General features: G+C 55.0%; 5 protein-coding genes across 5 annotated transcripts; 2 read left to right on the top strand and 3 right to left on the bottom strand.

The window, feature by feature from the left end:
- Window positions 1-452: 452 nt before the first annotated feature.
- Window positions 453-2,884, top strand: GLRG_09956 (uncharacterized protein; the record flags this gene model as incomplete). Its single annotated transcript, XM_008100641.1, has 3 exons — window positions 453-607; window positions 678-2,549; window positions 2,608-2,884. 3 exons carry the CDS (start codon window positions 453-455, stop codon window positions 2,882-2,884), a joined length of 2,304 nt encoding a protein of 767 aa, XP_008098832.1.
- Window positions 2,885-3,347: 463 nt separating this feature from the next.
- On the top strand, window positions 3,348-4,547 carry GLRG_09955 (gelsolin; the record flags this gene model as incomplete). Its single annotated transcript, XM_008100640.1, has 1 exon — window positions 3,348-4,547. The coding sequence occupies one exon, from the start codon at window positions 3,348-3,350 to the stop codon at window positions 4,545-4,547; it is 1,200 nt and encodes a 399-aa protein (XP_008098831.1).
- A 1,230-nt stretch (window positions 4,548-5,777) lies between these two features.
- On the bottom strand, window positions 5,778-6,318 carry GLRG_09954 (uncharacterized protein; the record flags this gene model as incomplete). The annotated part of the gene is made up of 3 exons (XM_008100639.1): window positions 5,778-5,997; window positions 6,072-6,121; window positions 6,241-6,318. The coding sequence occupies 3 exons, from the start codon at window positions 6,316-6,318 to the stop codon at window positions 5,778-5,780; spliced, it is 348 nt and encodes a 115-aa protein (XP_008098830.1).
- Window positions 6,319-8,979: 2,661 nt separating this feature from the next.
- GLRG_09953 (multicopper oxidase) lies at window positions 8,980-11,221 on the bottom strand (the record flags this gene model as incomplete). Its single annotated transcript, XM_008100638.1, has 5 exons — window positions 8,980-8,995; window positions 9,053-10,326; window positions 10,531-10,759; window positions 10,837-11,077; window positions 11,185-11,221. 5 exons carry the CDS (start codon window positions 11,219-11,221, stop codon window positions 8,980-8,982), a joined length of 1,797 nt encoding a protein of 598 aa, XP_008098829.1.
- Window positions 11,222-14,875: 3,654 nt separating this feature from the next.
- Window positions 14,876-16,262, bottom strand: GLRG_09952 (2OG-Fe(II) oxygenase superfamily protein; the record flags this gene model as incomplete). The annotated part of the gene is made up of 5 exons (XM_008100637.1): window positions 14,876-15,154; window positions 15,233-15,601; window positions 15,668-15,744; window positions 15,822-16,118; window positions 16,187-16,262. 5 exons carry the CDS (start codon window positions 16,260-16,262, stop codon window positions 14,876-14,878), a joined length of 1,098 nt encoding a protein of 365 aa, XP_008098828.1.
- Between the last annotated feature and the right edge of the window lie 846 nt (window positions 16,263-17,108).

Genomic DNA, 17,108 nt, shown 5'->3' with positions numbered 1-17,108 from the left:
CTGCTCGACTTGCAGGCTGCAGCTCTGCAGGTTTGCGCACACACCCACACAAGACGATCTTGACTGATATAAGCCCGGCGACGGATCAGCAGGGCAGACTGACAGTCGGCCGCTCACGGTAGATTCCCCTTCTGCCGCGGCCAACCAACGCGGACAAGGCCGGATATAACCCATGCGCCGTCTCCAGGTGCTGTGGCGTAACCCTTCTCTGCAGCAGCATCCTAGCTCTAACTAGCTGAGGCGACTTACTTGTCTGCTCGTCTGCCGTCAGCTACTGCTGCTGCTGCTGCTGCTGCTGCATGCCCGCCTACTCGTGAAATGACCACTCCCTGACATCAAACTCGGCCAAACTCTTCAAGGCTACATCCAAAAGTGTTCTGATAAGAGCAACGCCATCGCAGTCTGTCAAGTAAAAAGGGGAAATGTGGAGTTCCCACGACAATGGGACAAACATGTCAGACACGAATGCACGTTCGCAACAAATGGCCGAGGAGGAAGCGAACTCGGTGTTCAGTCACGACGAGGGCTCAAGCGGTGATGACACGACCAACAACGGCTCGGGTGGCCCCCCGAGGAAGCGCAAACGGGAAAAGCACCAAAAGACGTCGTACGTTGCTTGCCGCCGATATTGTGACACCCCGGATGTAATGAACCGACGTCAGCTGACTGATTTCCAGATGCGAGCTGTGCAAAGCAAGGAAGGTGAAGTGTGATCGTGCAGAGCCTGCATGCTCATGGTGTGCCCGACACAATCGGACCTGTGTCTACCTGGAAAGACAGAAACCCGGGAGTCGCATTGGCTTCAGTCTTGAACTTGAGGCCAAGGTCAACAGGCTCGATGCTCTTCTACAGGCCCTTGGCCGTCGGGTGGAAGAGCACATATCCAACGACCACGTCGCCGCTCCTCCTGGTCTCTCGCCAGCCATCAGCAGTCAGGCGCCCTCGCAAGTCGAGGCATCACATCAGGATACCAATGGCGTCAGCCCAGGCCCCGGTCTTCCCAGACCAACGCCCACGTCGAATGACAGAACGTCAGCCTTTTCGGGCCCTTTCTGGCAGGGTGGTGATGCGCAGGGAGCCCTCCAGAGTGGTGATCGAACCTCGGTACAGGCCCTCCTGAATCTCTCAGCAAGCGAATCTTTCAATCAAACGGGGGCATCACTCAGCGCGGCCGCGCCTCGAAAAGATGCATCGTCTGTTCCGACCGTGTCCGAATTCCCATCACACGACTTGTTGTACACGCTTGTCGACCTGTACTTCAAGCATTGCAACACGTGGTGTCCCATCCTGGACCGCAAGACAACCTTCGGCGCCTTCTTCGGTTCGACATCCCTCAACGAGGCCGATAGGGTTCTCTTGCACGCCATAGTTGCAACTACCCTGAGGTTCCTGAAAGACCCGCGATTGTCGCCCGAGATGTGCTCCCACCACCATGCACTATCGAAACACCGGGTGCAGATATACGCCATGGAGAACGTCAGCATTGCGGCGCTGAGGGCTTTGGTTATCCTCTGCCTGGATGAGCTGGGAACTTCAAACGGACCCCGCGGCTGGAACATGCTCGCACTCCTCGCCCAAAACGTGAGGCAGCTGGACCTCTGCGAGGAGAGCAGCGTGTACCTCACAGCCGAAGTTGAGGATACACCAAACACCGGCTCGATCCGCCGTGTTGTTATGGGCCGACCTGAATCGTGGATCGAAGACGAGGGCCGTCGTCGGCTTTGCTGGATGGTTTACCTCCTCGATCGATATGCAACGATTGCAACAACCACATTTGACTTCATGCTCGAGGACAAAAAGATGAAGCGCGGCCTGCCGTGTTCGTACGACCTGTTTTCTCGAAACGTTCCCGTCGAAACGAGGTCATGGAGCCCGTCGTCCGACCAGATGGGTAGTCCAGAAATAAACAAACCCGAAAACCTTGGCAGTTTCTCGTATCATTGCGAGATATTGCGAATCCTCAGCAAAGTCCACGACTTTCTCAAGACACCCATCAACGTAACGTCATCGGCCGACATGGCTGTCTGGCGCAACACATACAGATCGCTGGACAGTGCGCTCGACAGCTGGCTGCAGAGCTTGCCGAGCGAGTATAGCAGAATATCGGCCCTGTGCCACTCCGATCCAGCAAGCCGCGTCGCCAACTGGTTTATGCTGCATAGCGCCTATGTCACGTCGGTCGTGCGTCTGCATTCATCTGCTGCGTACCCCACCGTGAGGTCGCACATCTTTGTCCCATCGCACTATGCGATGCAAAGGTGCTTGTCTGCCGTGCAAAGTCTGGGCGATATTGCGCAAGACGTCTTCGAGGCGAACGGTCTTGATCTTTTGGGGCCCCCGTTTGCATTTTCCCTGTGGGTGGCCGCGAGATTGCTGCTCATCCACGCCGCAACCGTCGGTTGCCCTGTTGACCCAAAGATTGATTTCTTCATCGAAACGCTGCGTCACGTCGGGCAGTATTGGGAGGTAGCGAACAACTATGCCAAGATCCTCGCTCGGGTGGTACAACGGGGCCGTCAAGGCGACATGAGCTTCGCCGCCATGAGAAAGTGAGTATCCCGAGTCCCTCACTCGGTCCCCGCTCTTCGCTAATAGTGTGTCTCCTAGGAGCGCCCACGATTTGGTAACATTGACATCCGCCACTCGACGGTCCGGATTGGAGCCGACGTCGACTCAGGTAACATCATTGAGCGAATTGGACAATATTGACGTCTTCGACTTTTTCAACTACCCCAAAATCTCGGAGCCGACAAGAGTAGCGAACGGCCATACGAATCTGCTGCAGCCGCAGGTCATGAGCGGACTGGGCGGTGATTCCATGAGGACTACAGGGCTACCAGATCCAGAGTCGGACTGGCTTGGCTTCAACACTCCCTTCAACTGAGACGGCTATGGCGTGGGGGTGTGGAGAGTGTGTTTTCCATTGTTTCCCCCTCACGGGCCATCTGTTTCCGATTTTAGACGCAAAAGCATATCGAGAGCAAGGCTGGCGCCAGGGCGTCTTGCATCTTACTGGAATCTTGCCGAGGCGTTCGTGGGGCATTGTACCTGTATGTACCTGATTGAGGGATCTCGTGTGGCTTCGCGATACTGCTGCAAGGAAGCCGCGACGACGGCCCAATTGAATTCGTTGATCCCCGCACAAGCTGAGGAGCGGCGCTCCACTGTGAATGACTGAGCCACCTTTCAGAATGTCCGTGTCCGATGACGTTAAAACGCTATTCTTGGTCACCCTTGATCAACTTCCGCCTTATTTATGCTTGCAACACTGACGGACGTGTCGACTCGTGTATTCGACCTGGACAAATTTTGTCAGCTTCTTTCCTACAAATCTTTTGAACGAAATCATGGCGCCAAACCAAGGTCTTGTGCATCTCAAGGAGTACGATATCAAGGATAGTAATGTCGAACTCATTGGCACGGACATCGACCACCAGGTGAAATACAAGTCTGCGGCTACCGAGCCGGCTTGGAATGATGGGGAGGTCGGCCAGTCGACAGGGCTACATGTCTGGCGCATCGAGGACTTTGAGGTCAAGCCGTGGCCGAAGGAGAAGTACGGCCAGTTCATGGACGGTGACAGCTATATCGTTCTCCACTCGTACAAGGTCGGCAGCAAGGATGGAACTGAGAAGCTAGGCCACGACATCTTCTTCTGGCTCGGGGCCCACACTTCGCAGGACGAGGCCGGCACGGCTGCGTACAAGACAGTAGAGCTCGACGAGTTCCTGCACGGGGCTGCGACACAGCATCGTGAGCTGCAGTCGGCGCCATCCGACGAGTTTTTGGGACTGTTTCCTCGCATCTCAATTCGCTCGGGTGGCGTCAGATCCGGATTCCGGCATGTCGAGGACGGGGGGCCCAAGGAGGAGATCCTTACCCTTTTGCGCATTTTCAAGAATCCGTCCGTGGGCGCCAACGGAGTGGTGGTGCACGAGGTGGAGCCGACGTGGCAGAGTCTGGACGAGAGCGACGTCTTTGTGCTGGATACGGGCAATAAGATCTGGCAGTGGCAGGGCAAGAGCTGCAGCCCGATGGAGAAGGCCAAGGCGGCGCAGGTGGTCAACGACATGACCCTGGCTAAGCACATCGACGTCGAGGTTCTGGCTCAGGAAGAGTCGCGATCCCGTGTCATCGTCAAGCTCCTCGGAGGCGACGACGATACGCCGCAGTCCGGGTTCCAGTGCCCCAGGCCGGTCCGGTCAGCGTCCAAGGCGCACGCTGGCGAAAGGCCCCAGAAGCTCTTCCGGCTCAGCGATGCTTCGGGCGAGCTCAAGTTCGACATAGTCAAGGATGGCAGTCGGGCGGCGCTTTCGGACTTTGACGGACAGGACGTGTTCTTGCTGGATGATGGGGGACGGGCCGTCTGGGTGTGGGAAGGACAGGGCGCCAGCAGGGGAGAGAAGGCGAACTGGCTCAGAGTTGCGCAGGCGTATATTCGGCAGCTGCAGGGAAGTTCGGAGGCCAAGGAGGCCCATCTCACGCCGCTGGCCAAGGTGACGCAGGGCAACGAGAGCCGGGCGTTCCTGAAGGCGGTGCAAGTATAAGGCGGAGAGGCTAGACGGCCGCAATACGAGGCCAAGCTTTGTAATCAGCCTAAGCCGGCGTGCTTATGGGTGATGCCCTGGGGGCAATAGGGTTTTGATGTAGAAACAGTGCTGGTTTTTCTTCACGTCGGTGGTCGAGTTGTGATGCCGAGAGGCGGAGTCCGGTCGTTCAGCCGTGATTGCCGTCAGAGGTGCTGCTGTGTCGCTGCAGACTTTCCACATGGGCAACTTCCGTTTAGGCGAGTGGTTGTGGTCCAAAGACGGATGGTACGTAACTAGTGCCAAGGAGATACGTGATCAGGTATCTAGGAAAGGACGTCAGCGTTGTCGTCTTGCTGTTGTTGGAACATGAGGGACGCTCTGAAAGGCGAGAGGAAAGCGCCGGTAGGAGCAGTCTTGCCTCACCGCGCCTTCTTCGAGTTATGACATGTGCTTGCCTGAGTAGGTACCTAGGTAGACAGGCAGGCAGGCAGTAGATCATGATAAGTGGAAGGAGTCGGGGGTGGGTGGTACATACCCAACCGGACCGGGGAAAGTGCCGCACTAAGCAACCTTTTCTGGGCAAGACCCCAGCACGATGCTCCTTGCTCAATCTAGACCCAAGTCTGGGTGGCGACTCTGGAGGCAGCCGGCAGTCGTCCGCCACATTCCTTCATTCAGTACCTGGGCAGGTTGGTAGTCACAGACAGCCAAGTAGGAATCTCATTGGCTGGACATTCCCGTCCATAGTAAGAAGCTTGCGCTGCTGGAAGAAACACCAACTACCTATGGCTTTGGGATGCGACGTGAGTCTGGGTAAAGTACCCGCAAATGTCATCCCGAGAATGATAGCTCACGAGCGAACAATCCCAACAGGAAGATACATCTGGGTATTAGTTTATGCGAGTTACTGTTATCCAAAGATGAGAGCTGATGCCTCTTGTCGTTACAAAGCCTGCTTCGAAACAAAAATCCCGAATGCAAACGTGGTTCATGTCCTTTTCCCCTTCCTTTCGAACGCCGTTCCCATACCAAGCACCGACTCCTTGCGCAGAGTCACAAACAAGAACCTCCAAATAATTAACCCAGAGGTGGCAACTAACCAGACGGCTGCAGAGAGCGGAAGAACCCCATCGCCATCACAGCCAGCTCACTGACGGTCGAGGCCAGAATACCCCCAAGTGCCTTTTGAGAGGTGTCCGATAGCCCCGGGGGGCTTCTCTGCACGCTGCCGTCGATGCGTCGTCGAGGCTAGTTGCCATAAAACTGGCGCAGTGCTCTCTTCATCTCCGCCTCGACTCTCGCTTTGCCTTGTTCTTCGCTCGTGGCAATGTCGGCGTTGTTGAAAGAGGCTCGATACGCGCTCGGTTCATCGGATGGGAGCTCGCTGCTGTATTTGGAGCTTCTGCTCTTCGCGAGTTCCTCCGACGCATGAGAAGAGTACTTGTGCGGCGGATTCGGCCCCGTATGGCTGTGTCCGGTCTAGTCAGCACACCACAGCATCATCTGCTCCGTGCGTTTGACAACGGGAGGCGGATCATGTACCCCTTGTAAACAGATTCCTCGGAACACCCGCCCATGATCACAAGGATGTTCTAGGCAGAAACGGTCAGATGCCTTGGATTGGTGTTTTGGCAAGGCCGGAAGCTGGATCTCGCTCACGAGTAGATTCTCGTAAAATGGTGGGAAAGTGGTGATAGCCCGTGATGCAGACGCCGGCTTCCTCAGGATGCCAGGTCTTTCCGTTCCTTTTTGATTTTACACAGTCCCTCATGGCGGGAATGCGAACCATTTCCTCGCACACCAGACCCGAGTCTAGGCTTGAACAAAGTGCGAAATCCAACCCCTGTCAAGAGAGTGCGGAGCAGAAATCATGAGATATTGAAGCGATGCACTGGCCAATGAACCTGGCGGGCAGTTGTTGAATAGCCAAGATAACTCGACGCCTTCCTCTCAATCCAACGCCCGCAACGCATGCAAGTCGAGAGGCGCCAGAGCTAGTGTATCTGTGATCCGAGATGTTGTCTGTGTGGGGAATCTGCTGCGTCGCCAATTAGTTGCGAGCTGTTGATACAATTCCCACAGGGGTTCCGGTTAGCATCACGGAGGGTGTACTTCACGCTCTACACTAGCCGCCGGCTCATCAGGGCGGATGCATTTATCCATGACAGCTGTTAGCTGAATATGTGAAAGTTTGGAGTAGAAGAGCTGGCCCATCGAGGATGTAATCCAGATGTGAATTCGGACCAAATCAGCACTAAAACTTGTAAGGCTCATGCCCGGACATGGCCCATGTAGTTGTCGGTCAAGAACCGTGTTGAGTCTGTAAAAATCGTTCGTCTTTGGACTTTCATCTCCGTGAAACTCTCGAAAAGATGACGACTTTGACATCTTCGTATCTTGAGACAATCTCGAAGTCGAGCGGCATATTGCCGAGATAACGGGATCCAGAGCCGGCACTCGCCCGGGCGCCGGAATTCGATGAATCACGATTCGGCTGGAGGGAAAAGCCAGAGCGCCGCACAAATCGAAGCTCCCATCGGTCCCGGCGGAAACTGTCGTCGTGAATCCTTCATAGTTCTCTAAGCCGTGTAGGAGATTAGCGCGGCAAATCATGCTAAACCGCGTCACTGAAGCTGAGCCTGACTTGACTTCAAGTCCAGCCCCTCACACCCCTGGCGTGAAGGATGGGGACGCCGACACCCTGCCCAGATCATTCAGTCAATGAAGCGCGATGGCGAGAGCAAGGATTCGGCGATATGCAGCTACGGTGTGAAGCTACTCGGCGCTCTTCGACCAACTGTGGCCGGGCGAAGCAGAGACGGACGACAAAAGGAGATTGGCCAAGTCCCCAGGCTGTTCTTCCAATGAAATGAAAGTCGATAAAGCTCAAGGCAGCATGTGCGTGTGGCGTCAGGATTCTTGTGTCGGTTTCGCAATGATTACAGACGTTGGCGTTGTTGACGTGGGTCCAATCAAGGCAATGTCGGTGAGAATGCGTGACGCTCCTGCCCCATGCAAGGTGACGCGGTATGAGGCCATCCCGCCTCACTTTCCCGCTTCACTTTTCGCCTCGGGATCTGCCTCGTGACGCCTCATTCTGCCTGGTGTTTAGGCATCATCAATGGTTCGCCAGAGTCCAGAGCCTGACGAGGCATCTGAGTTGCCTCAATGGTTCGCACGCTGGTCCGCCTGGACCCGAGGAGTCCATGGCAGCACGTGCTTCACCGGTTGTTGCCAGCTGGGAAGTCAAGCCGTCTCGTCGACGACCGTCAGCACCTGTGAGGGGAGAAAGGAAGCATGAAGCAGAACTTTGGGTTGAAGTCTTGGTTGAAATATCGAATGGTCTTGGTGGTGCAGTGAGAAGGCATGAAAAGAAGTTAGGGTAGGATATACTTATACACTCGCCGACGCTGCGGTTCGGCCAAAGTCCAGCGTTTCAATTCCGTCGGGGTTCAGTGTCATGTGAATATGACAGGTTGGGGAATTAGGGGCCGAAACACCCTTGGATTGAACTGAGAGGAATGAGAGACCTCTGAAAGGGAATGTACCAGACTTCTTATACGTCGTGGATTTTCTCAGGAGGTTGATAGGGCTGTGAGGAATTCCTGAATGAAGGGCGGCGCATCCGCGTGCACCCCCACAGCCACAACCACGAAAAAGACAGCCGATCTATCTACTACCACAGGGGTGTTTAGCGCAGAACGGACGCATTCATGCGAGTTGACTCTTGTATCTGCCTGACGTGGCGCTTGTAGCAGTCGCCAACCTGTTTCGAGCATGCCCCCCCCCCCCCCATTTCTTATCATCTGATCATCCAGCTCTCCGAGAACTGTCTGTCCACTTACTCCTGTTATCCACTCAGTGACACTGCAGCCTATTCGATCCTTGCTGTATATAACTCCAATAGGTAAAACTGGGAGACTGGCGATACTGGAGTGCGCCAGAGAGTTTGGCTGGGGTCTCCAGGAGCAAAGAGCTCCGGGGGAAGGGACGGAACCCCATCGAGGATAAAGGTGTGTGGAGCAGAGCCGCAACAGTCAGTATGGATGTGATCTGATGCGCCTTTGGCAGTCTGGCCTCCAGCGCTGTCAGCACTAATGCGGCACCCTTGCAGACTGACGCATCGCAATTCGTCGCCAGCTGCGACCGGGAAATCCCCTTCCAACTTCAAGATTGGCAATGGTCAGGTCATCAAGGGATGGGAGCAGGGTCTGTTAGACATGTGCATTTGCGAGAAGTGAACTTTGACCCCCTTGAGCTTGGATACGGGTCATGCGGCATGGGACATATCCCTACCAGCTCGCAGCAGAGTACATGTTTGACGTGGATTGGACCACCATCAGCATATTTCAAGCTAGGCAGTCGGAAAGAAGGCGAAAGCGACATAACCATTCATGCAAAGCGACGCAAGGCCTTGGACTATTTACGCTCACCTCATGAGAAGGCTCAGTCAAATATGAATCAATCTAGCATGTATAAAATAATGTGTGCAGCAAACTACAAATTGATGCGAGGCGTCGCACCGAAAAGCCGCCGTGGTGCGCTTGGGCATCTCCATGTCAACCCGGCGAGCGCGCATGCCGCGCTTCTTTTTCATCGTAGTGGTGGTGGATACATTTTTCTTGTCGTCGTCCTTCTTCTTGTCGTCGTCCGACATGCTCGTCGTGGTAGGCTTGGCAGTGATGGTCGGGCTGACAGGAGTGGATGTAGGCGTGGTGCTGACAATCAGCGTTGAGGCCGTCGAGCTTGTAGACGGGGCGTTAGTCTTGGTGGCCCAGTAGGCGTCCAGCCTGCTCTCAACCTCTTCGACATTGTTGTAAGGCTGGAACTTGGCCATGTACTCGATGCGCGACTTGACCGCGTTGAAGACGTAGGCAGCGGGATCCTCCGTCTTGGCTCGCCACTCGGGATCCGCGAGCTGCGTCTCGTAGTATCCCAGGTCCGCGAGGACAGACACGTTGAATGCGGCCATCATCTCATGGTCTTCGTGGATCAGGTTGTGGAAGTGGAACATGTACACGCCGGGCCAGGGAGCGTAGCGCACCTCAACGGTGACGGTCTCGCCCGGGCCGAGGCAGACAACGTCCTTGAGGCCCTGTGACTCGTACGGGAACACGACGTTGCTGCGGCCGTTGACGCGCTTGACGACGCGGCAGTCGACGAGGTGGATGTGGATTGGGTGGCTCCAGCCGCCGGAGCTGTTCTCGAGCTCCCAGACCTCAATGGTGCCACGCTTCGGCCTGGCGAGCACGCGGTTGTTGACATCGGCAAAGGTGACACCGTTGATGCGCCAGGAGCCGCCTTGGCGCTCGAAGCGAAAGTGCTGGTCGATTCCTGCCTTGTCCTTAGGGAAGGGCACCGTGCGGAGGGCCGAGGGGACTGACGTCGTATCGCTGACTGTGTTGTCGCCAGCAACGAAGTGCATGACCTTGTCGGTGTGGAGGTAATCAATGTCTGCGGCGAAGCTTCTGGTGTTGTGCATGGTAATGTTCTGGCCCTTGGAAAAAGAGAAGTCGAGGACGATCTCGTAACGTTCAGCCATGGATATGTAGAGCTCCGTCACACTCTGGGGACCAGTGAGGAGGCCGGCGTCAGAGGAGATGACATCAAAACGAACTCTGTTATGCTGAATATCCTCCAGGTAAAGGAAGAAAGTGCGGGAAATTGAGGCATCGAGGAGACGGAAGCGGTACTTGCGCGGCTCGACCCTAAGGTAGGGCCTTAGCTGTCCGTTGACGTGGATAACATCTCCGTAGAGACTGGCTTCTTCTTTGGCCGGGGAGTACAAAGAGCCGTCCTGGTTAAATTGCTTTGCAGCCAAGATAAGGGGGATGTCATAGACTCCATACCCTGATGGGAGGCCGAGTATATCCTCATTAGAGTCGTGAAGTATGTAAGCACCAGTATGGCCGAAATAGGCGTTCTAGGCGGTGTGGTCGATTGCGTGGTCGTGATACTGTCAGCGGATGATACCAAGTCGGGCCGATGGGGAAATGCTCACGGAAGGCGAGCAGTGAGAATGAACGGAGTTTGCCAACTTGGCATGGTTAGTGAAGCGGACAACTGCCTCCTCGCCACGCTCCATTAGGAACGTTGGACCTGGCGAGATACCATGGTAGCCGACCAATTTGGCGGGTCCGAGGTTAGGATAAACCTGAGCGGTGAACTCCTTGATTTCAATCTCGTAGTATCTAATCTTCTTTCCAGTCACGGGGTCGATGATCGGTTGGCTGGGGCTGCGGTAACGTGTTAGCTATTGAGCACATTCAGACAGGTTGGGGTAGGTAATCAAAGGTGTCTGACGTACAATTTCTCCGTCTTTGGAGGGGGGATGGGAAGAGGGAACTCGTAAAGCCACTTATACTCGGGGCTCTCCCAATCTTTGGCAAGAGTGCCCGAGACAAGAGCGAGGACGACAGCGAAGGACTGGCGAAGGGTAAGGAAAACCTTTTTGGGAGAGGAGGAATGGTAAACGCAAGGACTGGTGATGCCAGAGAAAGCTCCGAGGTGACGGGTGGTGGCCAAGACGGGTGGCGACGCCTTCGCGACTAGGAGATTTGGAAGTGGATAGAGTGCGATGAGACTGATGAGCAACCTTCCTTCCCAGATGCCAAGAACGAGGAAGACTGTTCAATTGAAATTGTGACAAGTTTACCCTTGACCAATCCGAGCCATCGTTCCCGTTGACCCATGGTGCGAGACGCCACGATCCAGGCCAACTCGGCTGGGTCCACGTCGGGCACTAGATAGAAAAAGCCACAACGACAGCAATAGTACTGGAGTGGTTTGGACCAAGACTAGGCAGATGCCTAGACCGCTCAAGCCAGAAACTCGTGGCCATGACCCGCTCATCCTCGGCAAAGCTTTGAGATGTAACGAGGCATCGAGGCAGATATCGCGAGCGCCATGCCGGGCTAATAGTACTCCCGTTTGGACCTCGACGTTCAACGGCGGTAGCGCTAAGTCGCTGTCCTTATTGGTGTCCAGGAGGCATTCGTCTCAGCCCTGAGTAATCAAAACCAGATACAAAGGACGCGGTAGATGCAAGTCTGTAGTCGGTGAACGAGAGGATGCAGAGCAGGGGTGGAGTCTGGAACATTGAATGACCATCAGCCTTCAGGACCCCGGTTCAACAGCCCCACTAAACTGGCTCAGCTGGATGGGCGTGCTGGTGGGCAGTACGGGAAGGCCATTGAATGCAGACCTCGTGGGTGAAAGACGCGGAAAATTGACTAGCGTACGGCTCTGCCAGTCGTTCCGACCTACAATTTTGCAAATCAGTGTGCGGTCTGCTCTTGTAGCATGGGGATGGCCGGCCGGCATAAATAAGGGATCGCCGATGAATGCGAATTTCAGAGGGCCGGGCCGGGCGACAGGGATGTTGCTTCCGCACCGGCCTTGTGCGAATCACGACAAGCGCACTTTGCCTCTGACTTTTCAGAGGTGACGAGATGGCTGGCGTCTAGTCGCAGAAGCAACTGGGCGAAGGCCGGTCAGAAGGGCCAGACAAGACCCCTCGGCCGCAATGCGGTAGCCAGGCAGCAAGCCGGCCGTGTTAACGAACAAGGGCACAAGTTCGGCAGACTACCGTGCGCCACTTTGACAGGGAATGGGTGTTGATGTCGCTACATATCGTGGACACGAGAGGATAACGTAACTCTCCGGCCGAAGTTTGTGAAGCAGGGCGTCTCAACATCGGACGAACATCGTCAGGTTCCGGCATGAAACTCGAATTGGGACTCGAGACGGCAACCCAGCGGAAGCAGCAGGGTAAAGCCATAGGTAGTAGGTCAAAGACGAGAAACGGTGGAGGAGGCGGGCGTTGGAATGCAGAGAGAGTCGCCGGAATTGGAAAAGAGAAGATGTGGCTGGGACAAGAACAATCAATCAATGCGTGAGACGCGAAGCGGAAGGAGGAAACTGGGGAATGTGCACGCACGCTGTCACGCTGTTTCCTGATCAGTGCCATTCCTAGGTACCTAGGTACCTAGGTAAAGGCGTTAGTCTCGCTTAATGTCTCTTAGCGCCCCTGCCCAAGAGAGGACCCCCACTCCCCGCTGACGGGAAGCTTAAATCTTTAGCGGGGGGGATTACCTAATCTTGTCTGGATTGTGCTGTCTTTCTAATACTACTGATGCCGTCACTGCATCGTTGAACCAAACAAACGACACACACCGAGTCAGACCCCAGCTGTCGCAACATGGGAGGTCATTGTACGATACCTACCACACGAACGGCGCCTTGTGTCAAAACGGCCCAACTTCGAGTCCGAACCGCTGAAGGGCGTTGTGTCTCTGCTCCTCCAATGCTCCTCGCTTGACTCCAGGTGTTAGGCGCATAAAGCGCGCATGATGTTGCCTTTGGCATAAATCGAGCTAGATTGTCGGTACTGCAAGCCTTTTGGCCTAGCCGAGTGATCCTGGCTTCGCTAAATCCTGCATTCTTTTACTTGCATATCAGCTGCGCAAGTAAAAATCGTTAGTCCGTGTTCTCGAACCGTCTTTTTCCCTTGCTAGATCTACACCGTCCAACCTCTTTATCGCCGATGCCTTCCTACTTGTCTTCCCAGACTCCTCAGGAGCCGTGTGTCGAGGAGTGTTCCTCCACCAAGCCACGACTTGGACCCTTCGTGCATTTGTTGGTTCTGCGACCGAGAACCGCATCGTCGCCGACAAGTACGTCATGCCCGTGTCCGAGTGGATCCAGCCTGGCAGCCCCCATGATTTCCGCAGTTACTCGCTCCTGACCAAGGGACCCGGACGCGACTCCAACGGCCAGCTCTGGGGTCCCCTCTGCCCTTTCTCTGACTGGCGCGACTCTCTCCGACAACTCCAAGTGCGCACCCGCCACTGGCACTGGCACTGGCACTGGATATGCGCCCCCAACCAAGGAGAAGGACGTCGTGACCATGACGGCTTGAAGCTGGGTCACGTCTTAGAGCGGCACCCTCGCCGTCGACTGCCAGTGCAGCAGCGCCGACGACAACGCTGTTTTGGTGAAGATCGGCTACGCCAACAAGGACGGTATCACATCACTAACAACCTGAGCATGATTTCCACTTGTAAGGGTCTCTGGAAATATACGGGCAGCAAGATCAAGCAGCCGAACACTGGCTCGGTCGTCTGCAAGAGTGGTCTTGGAGGCTCCGCTTCTCGTTGATACGACTCGCGAAGTCTAATACTGCTGTTCTTGTACTTTGGCTTTATAGACTTCCTCCCTTGTTCTGATCAGTTTCCCTTTTGGCTTGATTTACATGCAATATACCTCTAGAATAACTATCATTACACCCGTAAGATTCTTCCCATAGTTGTTGCAATTAAACGCGTTAGTGACGTGATGTTCAAATGGCCTTGAAGAAAACGCTTGAATGAGAAAAAATAGTTCTACTAGCGTTTGGGGTAGTCCCATTTTCAGACACATACACATGGCGTCTGATAGTCACTTGTAGTTCATACTCGCCATTGTCGCTGATCAACGTACCAATTGCGGAAGAAGGGTACGCCTATTTCACTGCCCATCCTTTACATTAAAGGCAGCCAAAAAAAAAAAGATAGAAAAAAAAAAGAAAGAAAAAAAAAAAGGGAAGAAAGAGAGAGAAGACGAGAAAGATAAAGCCCTCGGTAGATTTTGGAGGACATAGATATACTTGATCATTGATGCTACTCTTTACTTTCGCTACTACAACAAACACATGCTACCAAGCTCGGATCCGACCTATAAAAGAGCCATGTCTAACGAAAGCGCTACAACAAGATACTTTGAGCTGGAAACCATCCTTTCCAGAGGCATGTAGAACGAGCCCGAGACCGTGGGGTAGTGATCTGATCGGGGTTCCCATCGGCATCGAGAGTTCCCCGTCGCCGCCCACACGGCCGCCGTCGGCGCACCCCGGGCCATGCGGTGTTCTTTCTACAGCCAAGGCTAAACGCGAAGGAACTGAAGACGTGACTGAGTCGAGGTTCCATGCAAATATTACCAGATTCGCTTACATTTGAGGTCAGTTACCGTTGCAGCGTAGCAAGTGACAACGTGTGTTGCTCAGTATACGATGCGTTGCTGCAAGAGACACGATTCCAGCGCGGGAGTGGCAATGATGCAGCAGAAAGCGGAGTAATATCGCAAAATCTTGAATTTGAACGGAATCTTGTATTTATGTTTTACTGATACAACTAACAAAAGCTGCAAGAAACCTCTCACGTAACTACGGCACATCCCCACTTCTATTATACCCATGTCCGCTGTTCTGGCTTCGGTCTTTTGTTCATTTATCGCTATGCGGGGATTAGCAAACAAGCACCCGGTCCGCTCGGTGTTCTGTCCGACCTTTTCCCGACTTGATTCGTATCTTACTGAAAGTATTGCCCCTTGAAGCCCGGGAGGATCTCCTGCCCCTCGGACGACTGATAGCTGACGCCCTTCCGCTGCTGCCACGACTGCTTGAGGGTGGTGAACTCTCCCATCGTCGGGACGCGGTGGCCGCCGGCCTCGAACTCGTTCTGGGTGAAGCCCTCGCGCTTTAGCACCGGCGAGTCGATGGTCTTGAGCACGACGTCGTTCTGCGGACGAGCAAAGTACAGCAGTCCAAGGCGGTCAACGTGACGCTGGTCCTTGGGCGGCACCGCAACCTGTCATTCCAAGTCAGCATGACACGCGGTATCTACGAATAGGCTTTGGACGAAAACAACGGGGGGGGGGGGACTCACCCTGTGGACGGTCGACTTGACGTAACCCCCGGTCAGGAAGCTGAGGGCGTCGCAGGTGTTGACGGTCAGACTGCCATCCAGCGGCTTCGCCCATTTCCACTCGCCGGTCTTGTGGTCCCTGATCTGCAGCGCCGCCACCGGCTGCCGGAACAGGAGGGTGATGGTGCCTAGGTCCGTGTGTCCGCGGGACCACAGGCCGTCCTCGAGCTTCTCAATCTCCTCGGGGGTGAACTTTGAGTACTTCATGTACCGCAGGTGGGACTCGTCGTGCGTCTCCCACTTGTGTATCTTTGTGAAGAAGTCCTCAGGCAGCTCCAGTGCCAGAGCGATAAGGTGGTTCAGAGGATCCAGCACCTTGTCGTGCAGGTTCTGGGACAGTTTGTCAGCGCCGGAGCTCGCGAGTGTGCCGGTGATGGCAGCGCTTGTTCAAGGTACCTTGGCAAAACCCTCAATCTCTTCCTTGCGGTCCTCCAACAGCTTGGGGAGGGGCTGTGTGATGTGTCCAGCCTTGGCTGCATAAGCGCATAACGTCAGTCGTGGGCCGTCTCCCCATACGTGATAAATATTGTTGGGTATTGACAAGACTTACTGGCCATGTTCCAGACTTCCGTCTTGTCCTTGAGACCGCCGCTCAGGAACCGTCTACCCGCGGGACGATACCCGTTGTAGTCTCCCGAGTCCAGGTCCGGTTCGTACTTGAGTTTCTCTTCCAGGGGAAGCTCGTAGAATTTCTGACCGAGAGCAAATTGTGTGTCAACGGCCTCTTGCGAGATGCCATAGTTGATGACGTAAAAGAACCCCTTTGTGCGAATGGCCTCAATCAGTGTCTGGGCGAGCTCTTTGTTGCCCTCTGGTGTGCCATATTTGGCGAGGTCAATGGTCGGAACTGCAGAGAGTAGTTAGTTCAGCAGCTCCCAAGACCCTCGAGACAGGGGCTCTCAGGCAAATACGTACGGTCAGCCCAATCAAGGTTCTCCTCTGTTTCGGGGACGTGGGTGTATTGGTACAACTGGGACACGGCGGAAGGCATTTTGGGTGGGTGAGGCGAGGTATGTTTTCTGAGGTAGCAGATCTCTGTCAAGAACTCAATTTGTCCAACCCCTGGGGTTCCAAGCTCGCCATTTAACTGTCAAGCTGACTGCGAAGCCAGTTGTGGGATTTCTGGATTGCGCGGACGAACACAAGTTGAGCCGATGCGGCACCCGTTCCCGCACACACCTCCATTGAAACCTCGACCATGGAAAGACCAATAACAGCGAGCGGGTTTTGCTCCATGCCTCTTGATTACACAGCTTCAGATTACCCCGCGGGATCGATACACAACGGGAGAGCTCTGTTTGGCTGAATTCGCCTGGAGAAGCGAGATCGCCATATGTCATCATCTGATATCGGATGGCGCAATCCCTACCCCCGCCGCACGCCTTCGGCTCTCGCACGACCGCGGCGCCGGGGCATCTACGCCAAGGGATAAAACAACTCCAGCCGTCTCCAATCACCAGTCAATCATACTGGCACGCGGTGTAACGCTGGCGGCCGGAAAGCCACCGAGCTCGGCAGGACTCGGACTTTGCGTGCGCCTGGGCTCGCGATACCATTGCCGCGTCGGGAAATTACCAACATGGTCGATATCCGCTATCTCGCATCTGCCCCCGCGCGACTGGATTGTCGCCATTTCTGGCTCGATGGCGAATAGTGGGTGAGGCTCTTGGGTGTATGCGCGAGGTCGGATTTGGGCCGCCTGGACGGGTGAAGCCCGAAGAAAAGCATGCCGCACACAAGACTCCGCTTGAAGGCTAAGACGGGGGGGGCGAGGGTCAAGAGTGGCAAGCCGTTATAAGTCTGTTGGCATGACGGGCGAAAACCGGAGAGAAGCGGG

This window comes from Colletotrichum graminicola (assembly GCF_000149035.1).
Source record: "Colletotrichum graminicola M1.001 genomic scaffold supercont1.54, whole genome shotgun sequence".
Lineage (NCBI taxonomy): Eukaryota > Fungi > Ascomycota > Sordariomycetes > Glomerellales > Glomerellaceae > Colletotrichum > Colletotrichum graminicola.
Note: the sequence above shows the minus strand (reverse complement) of the source record. Positions and strands in the feature narration are given on the sequence as shown.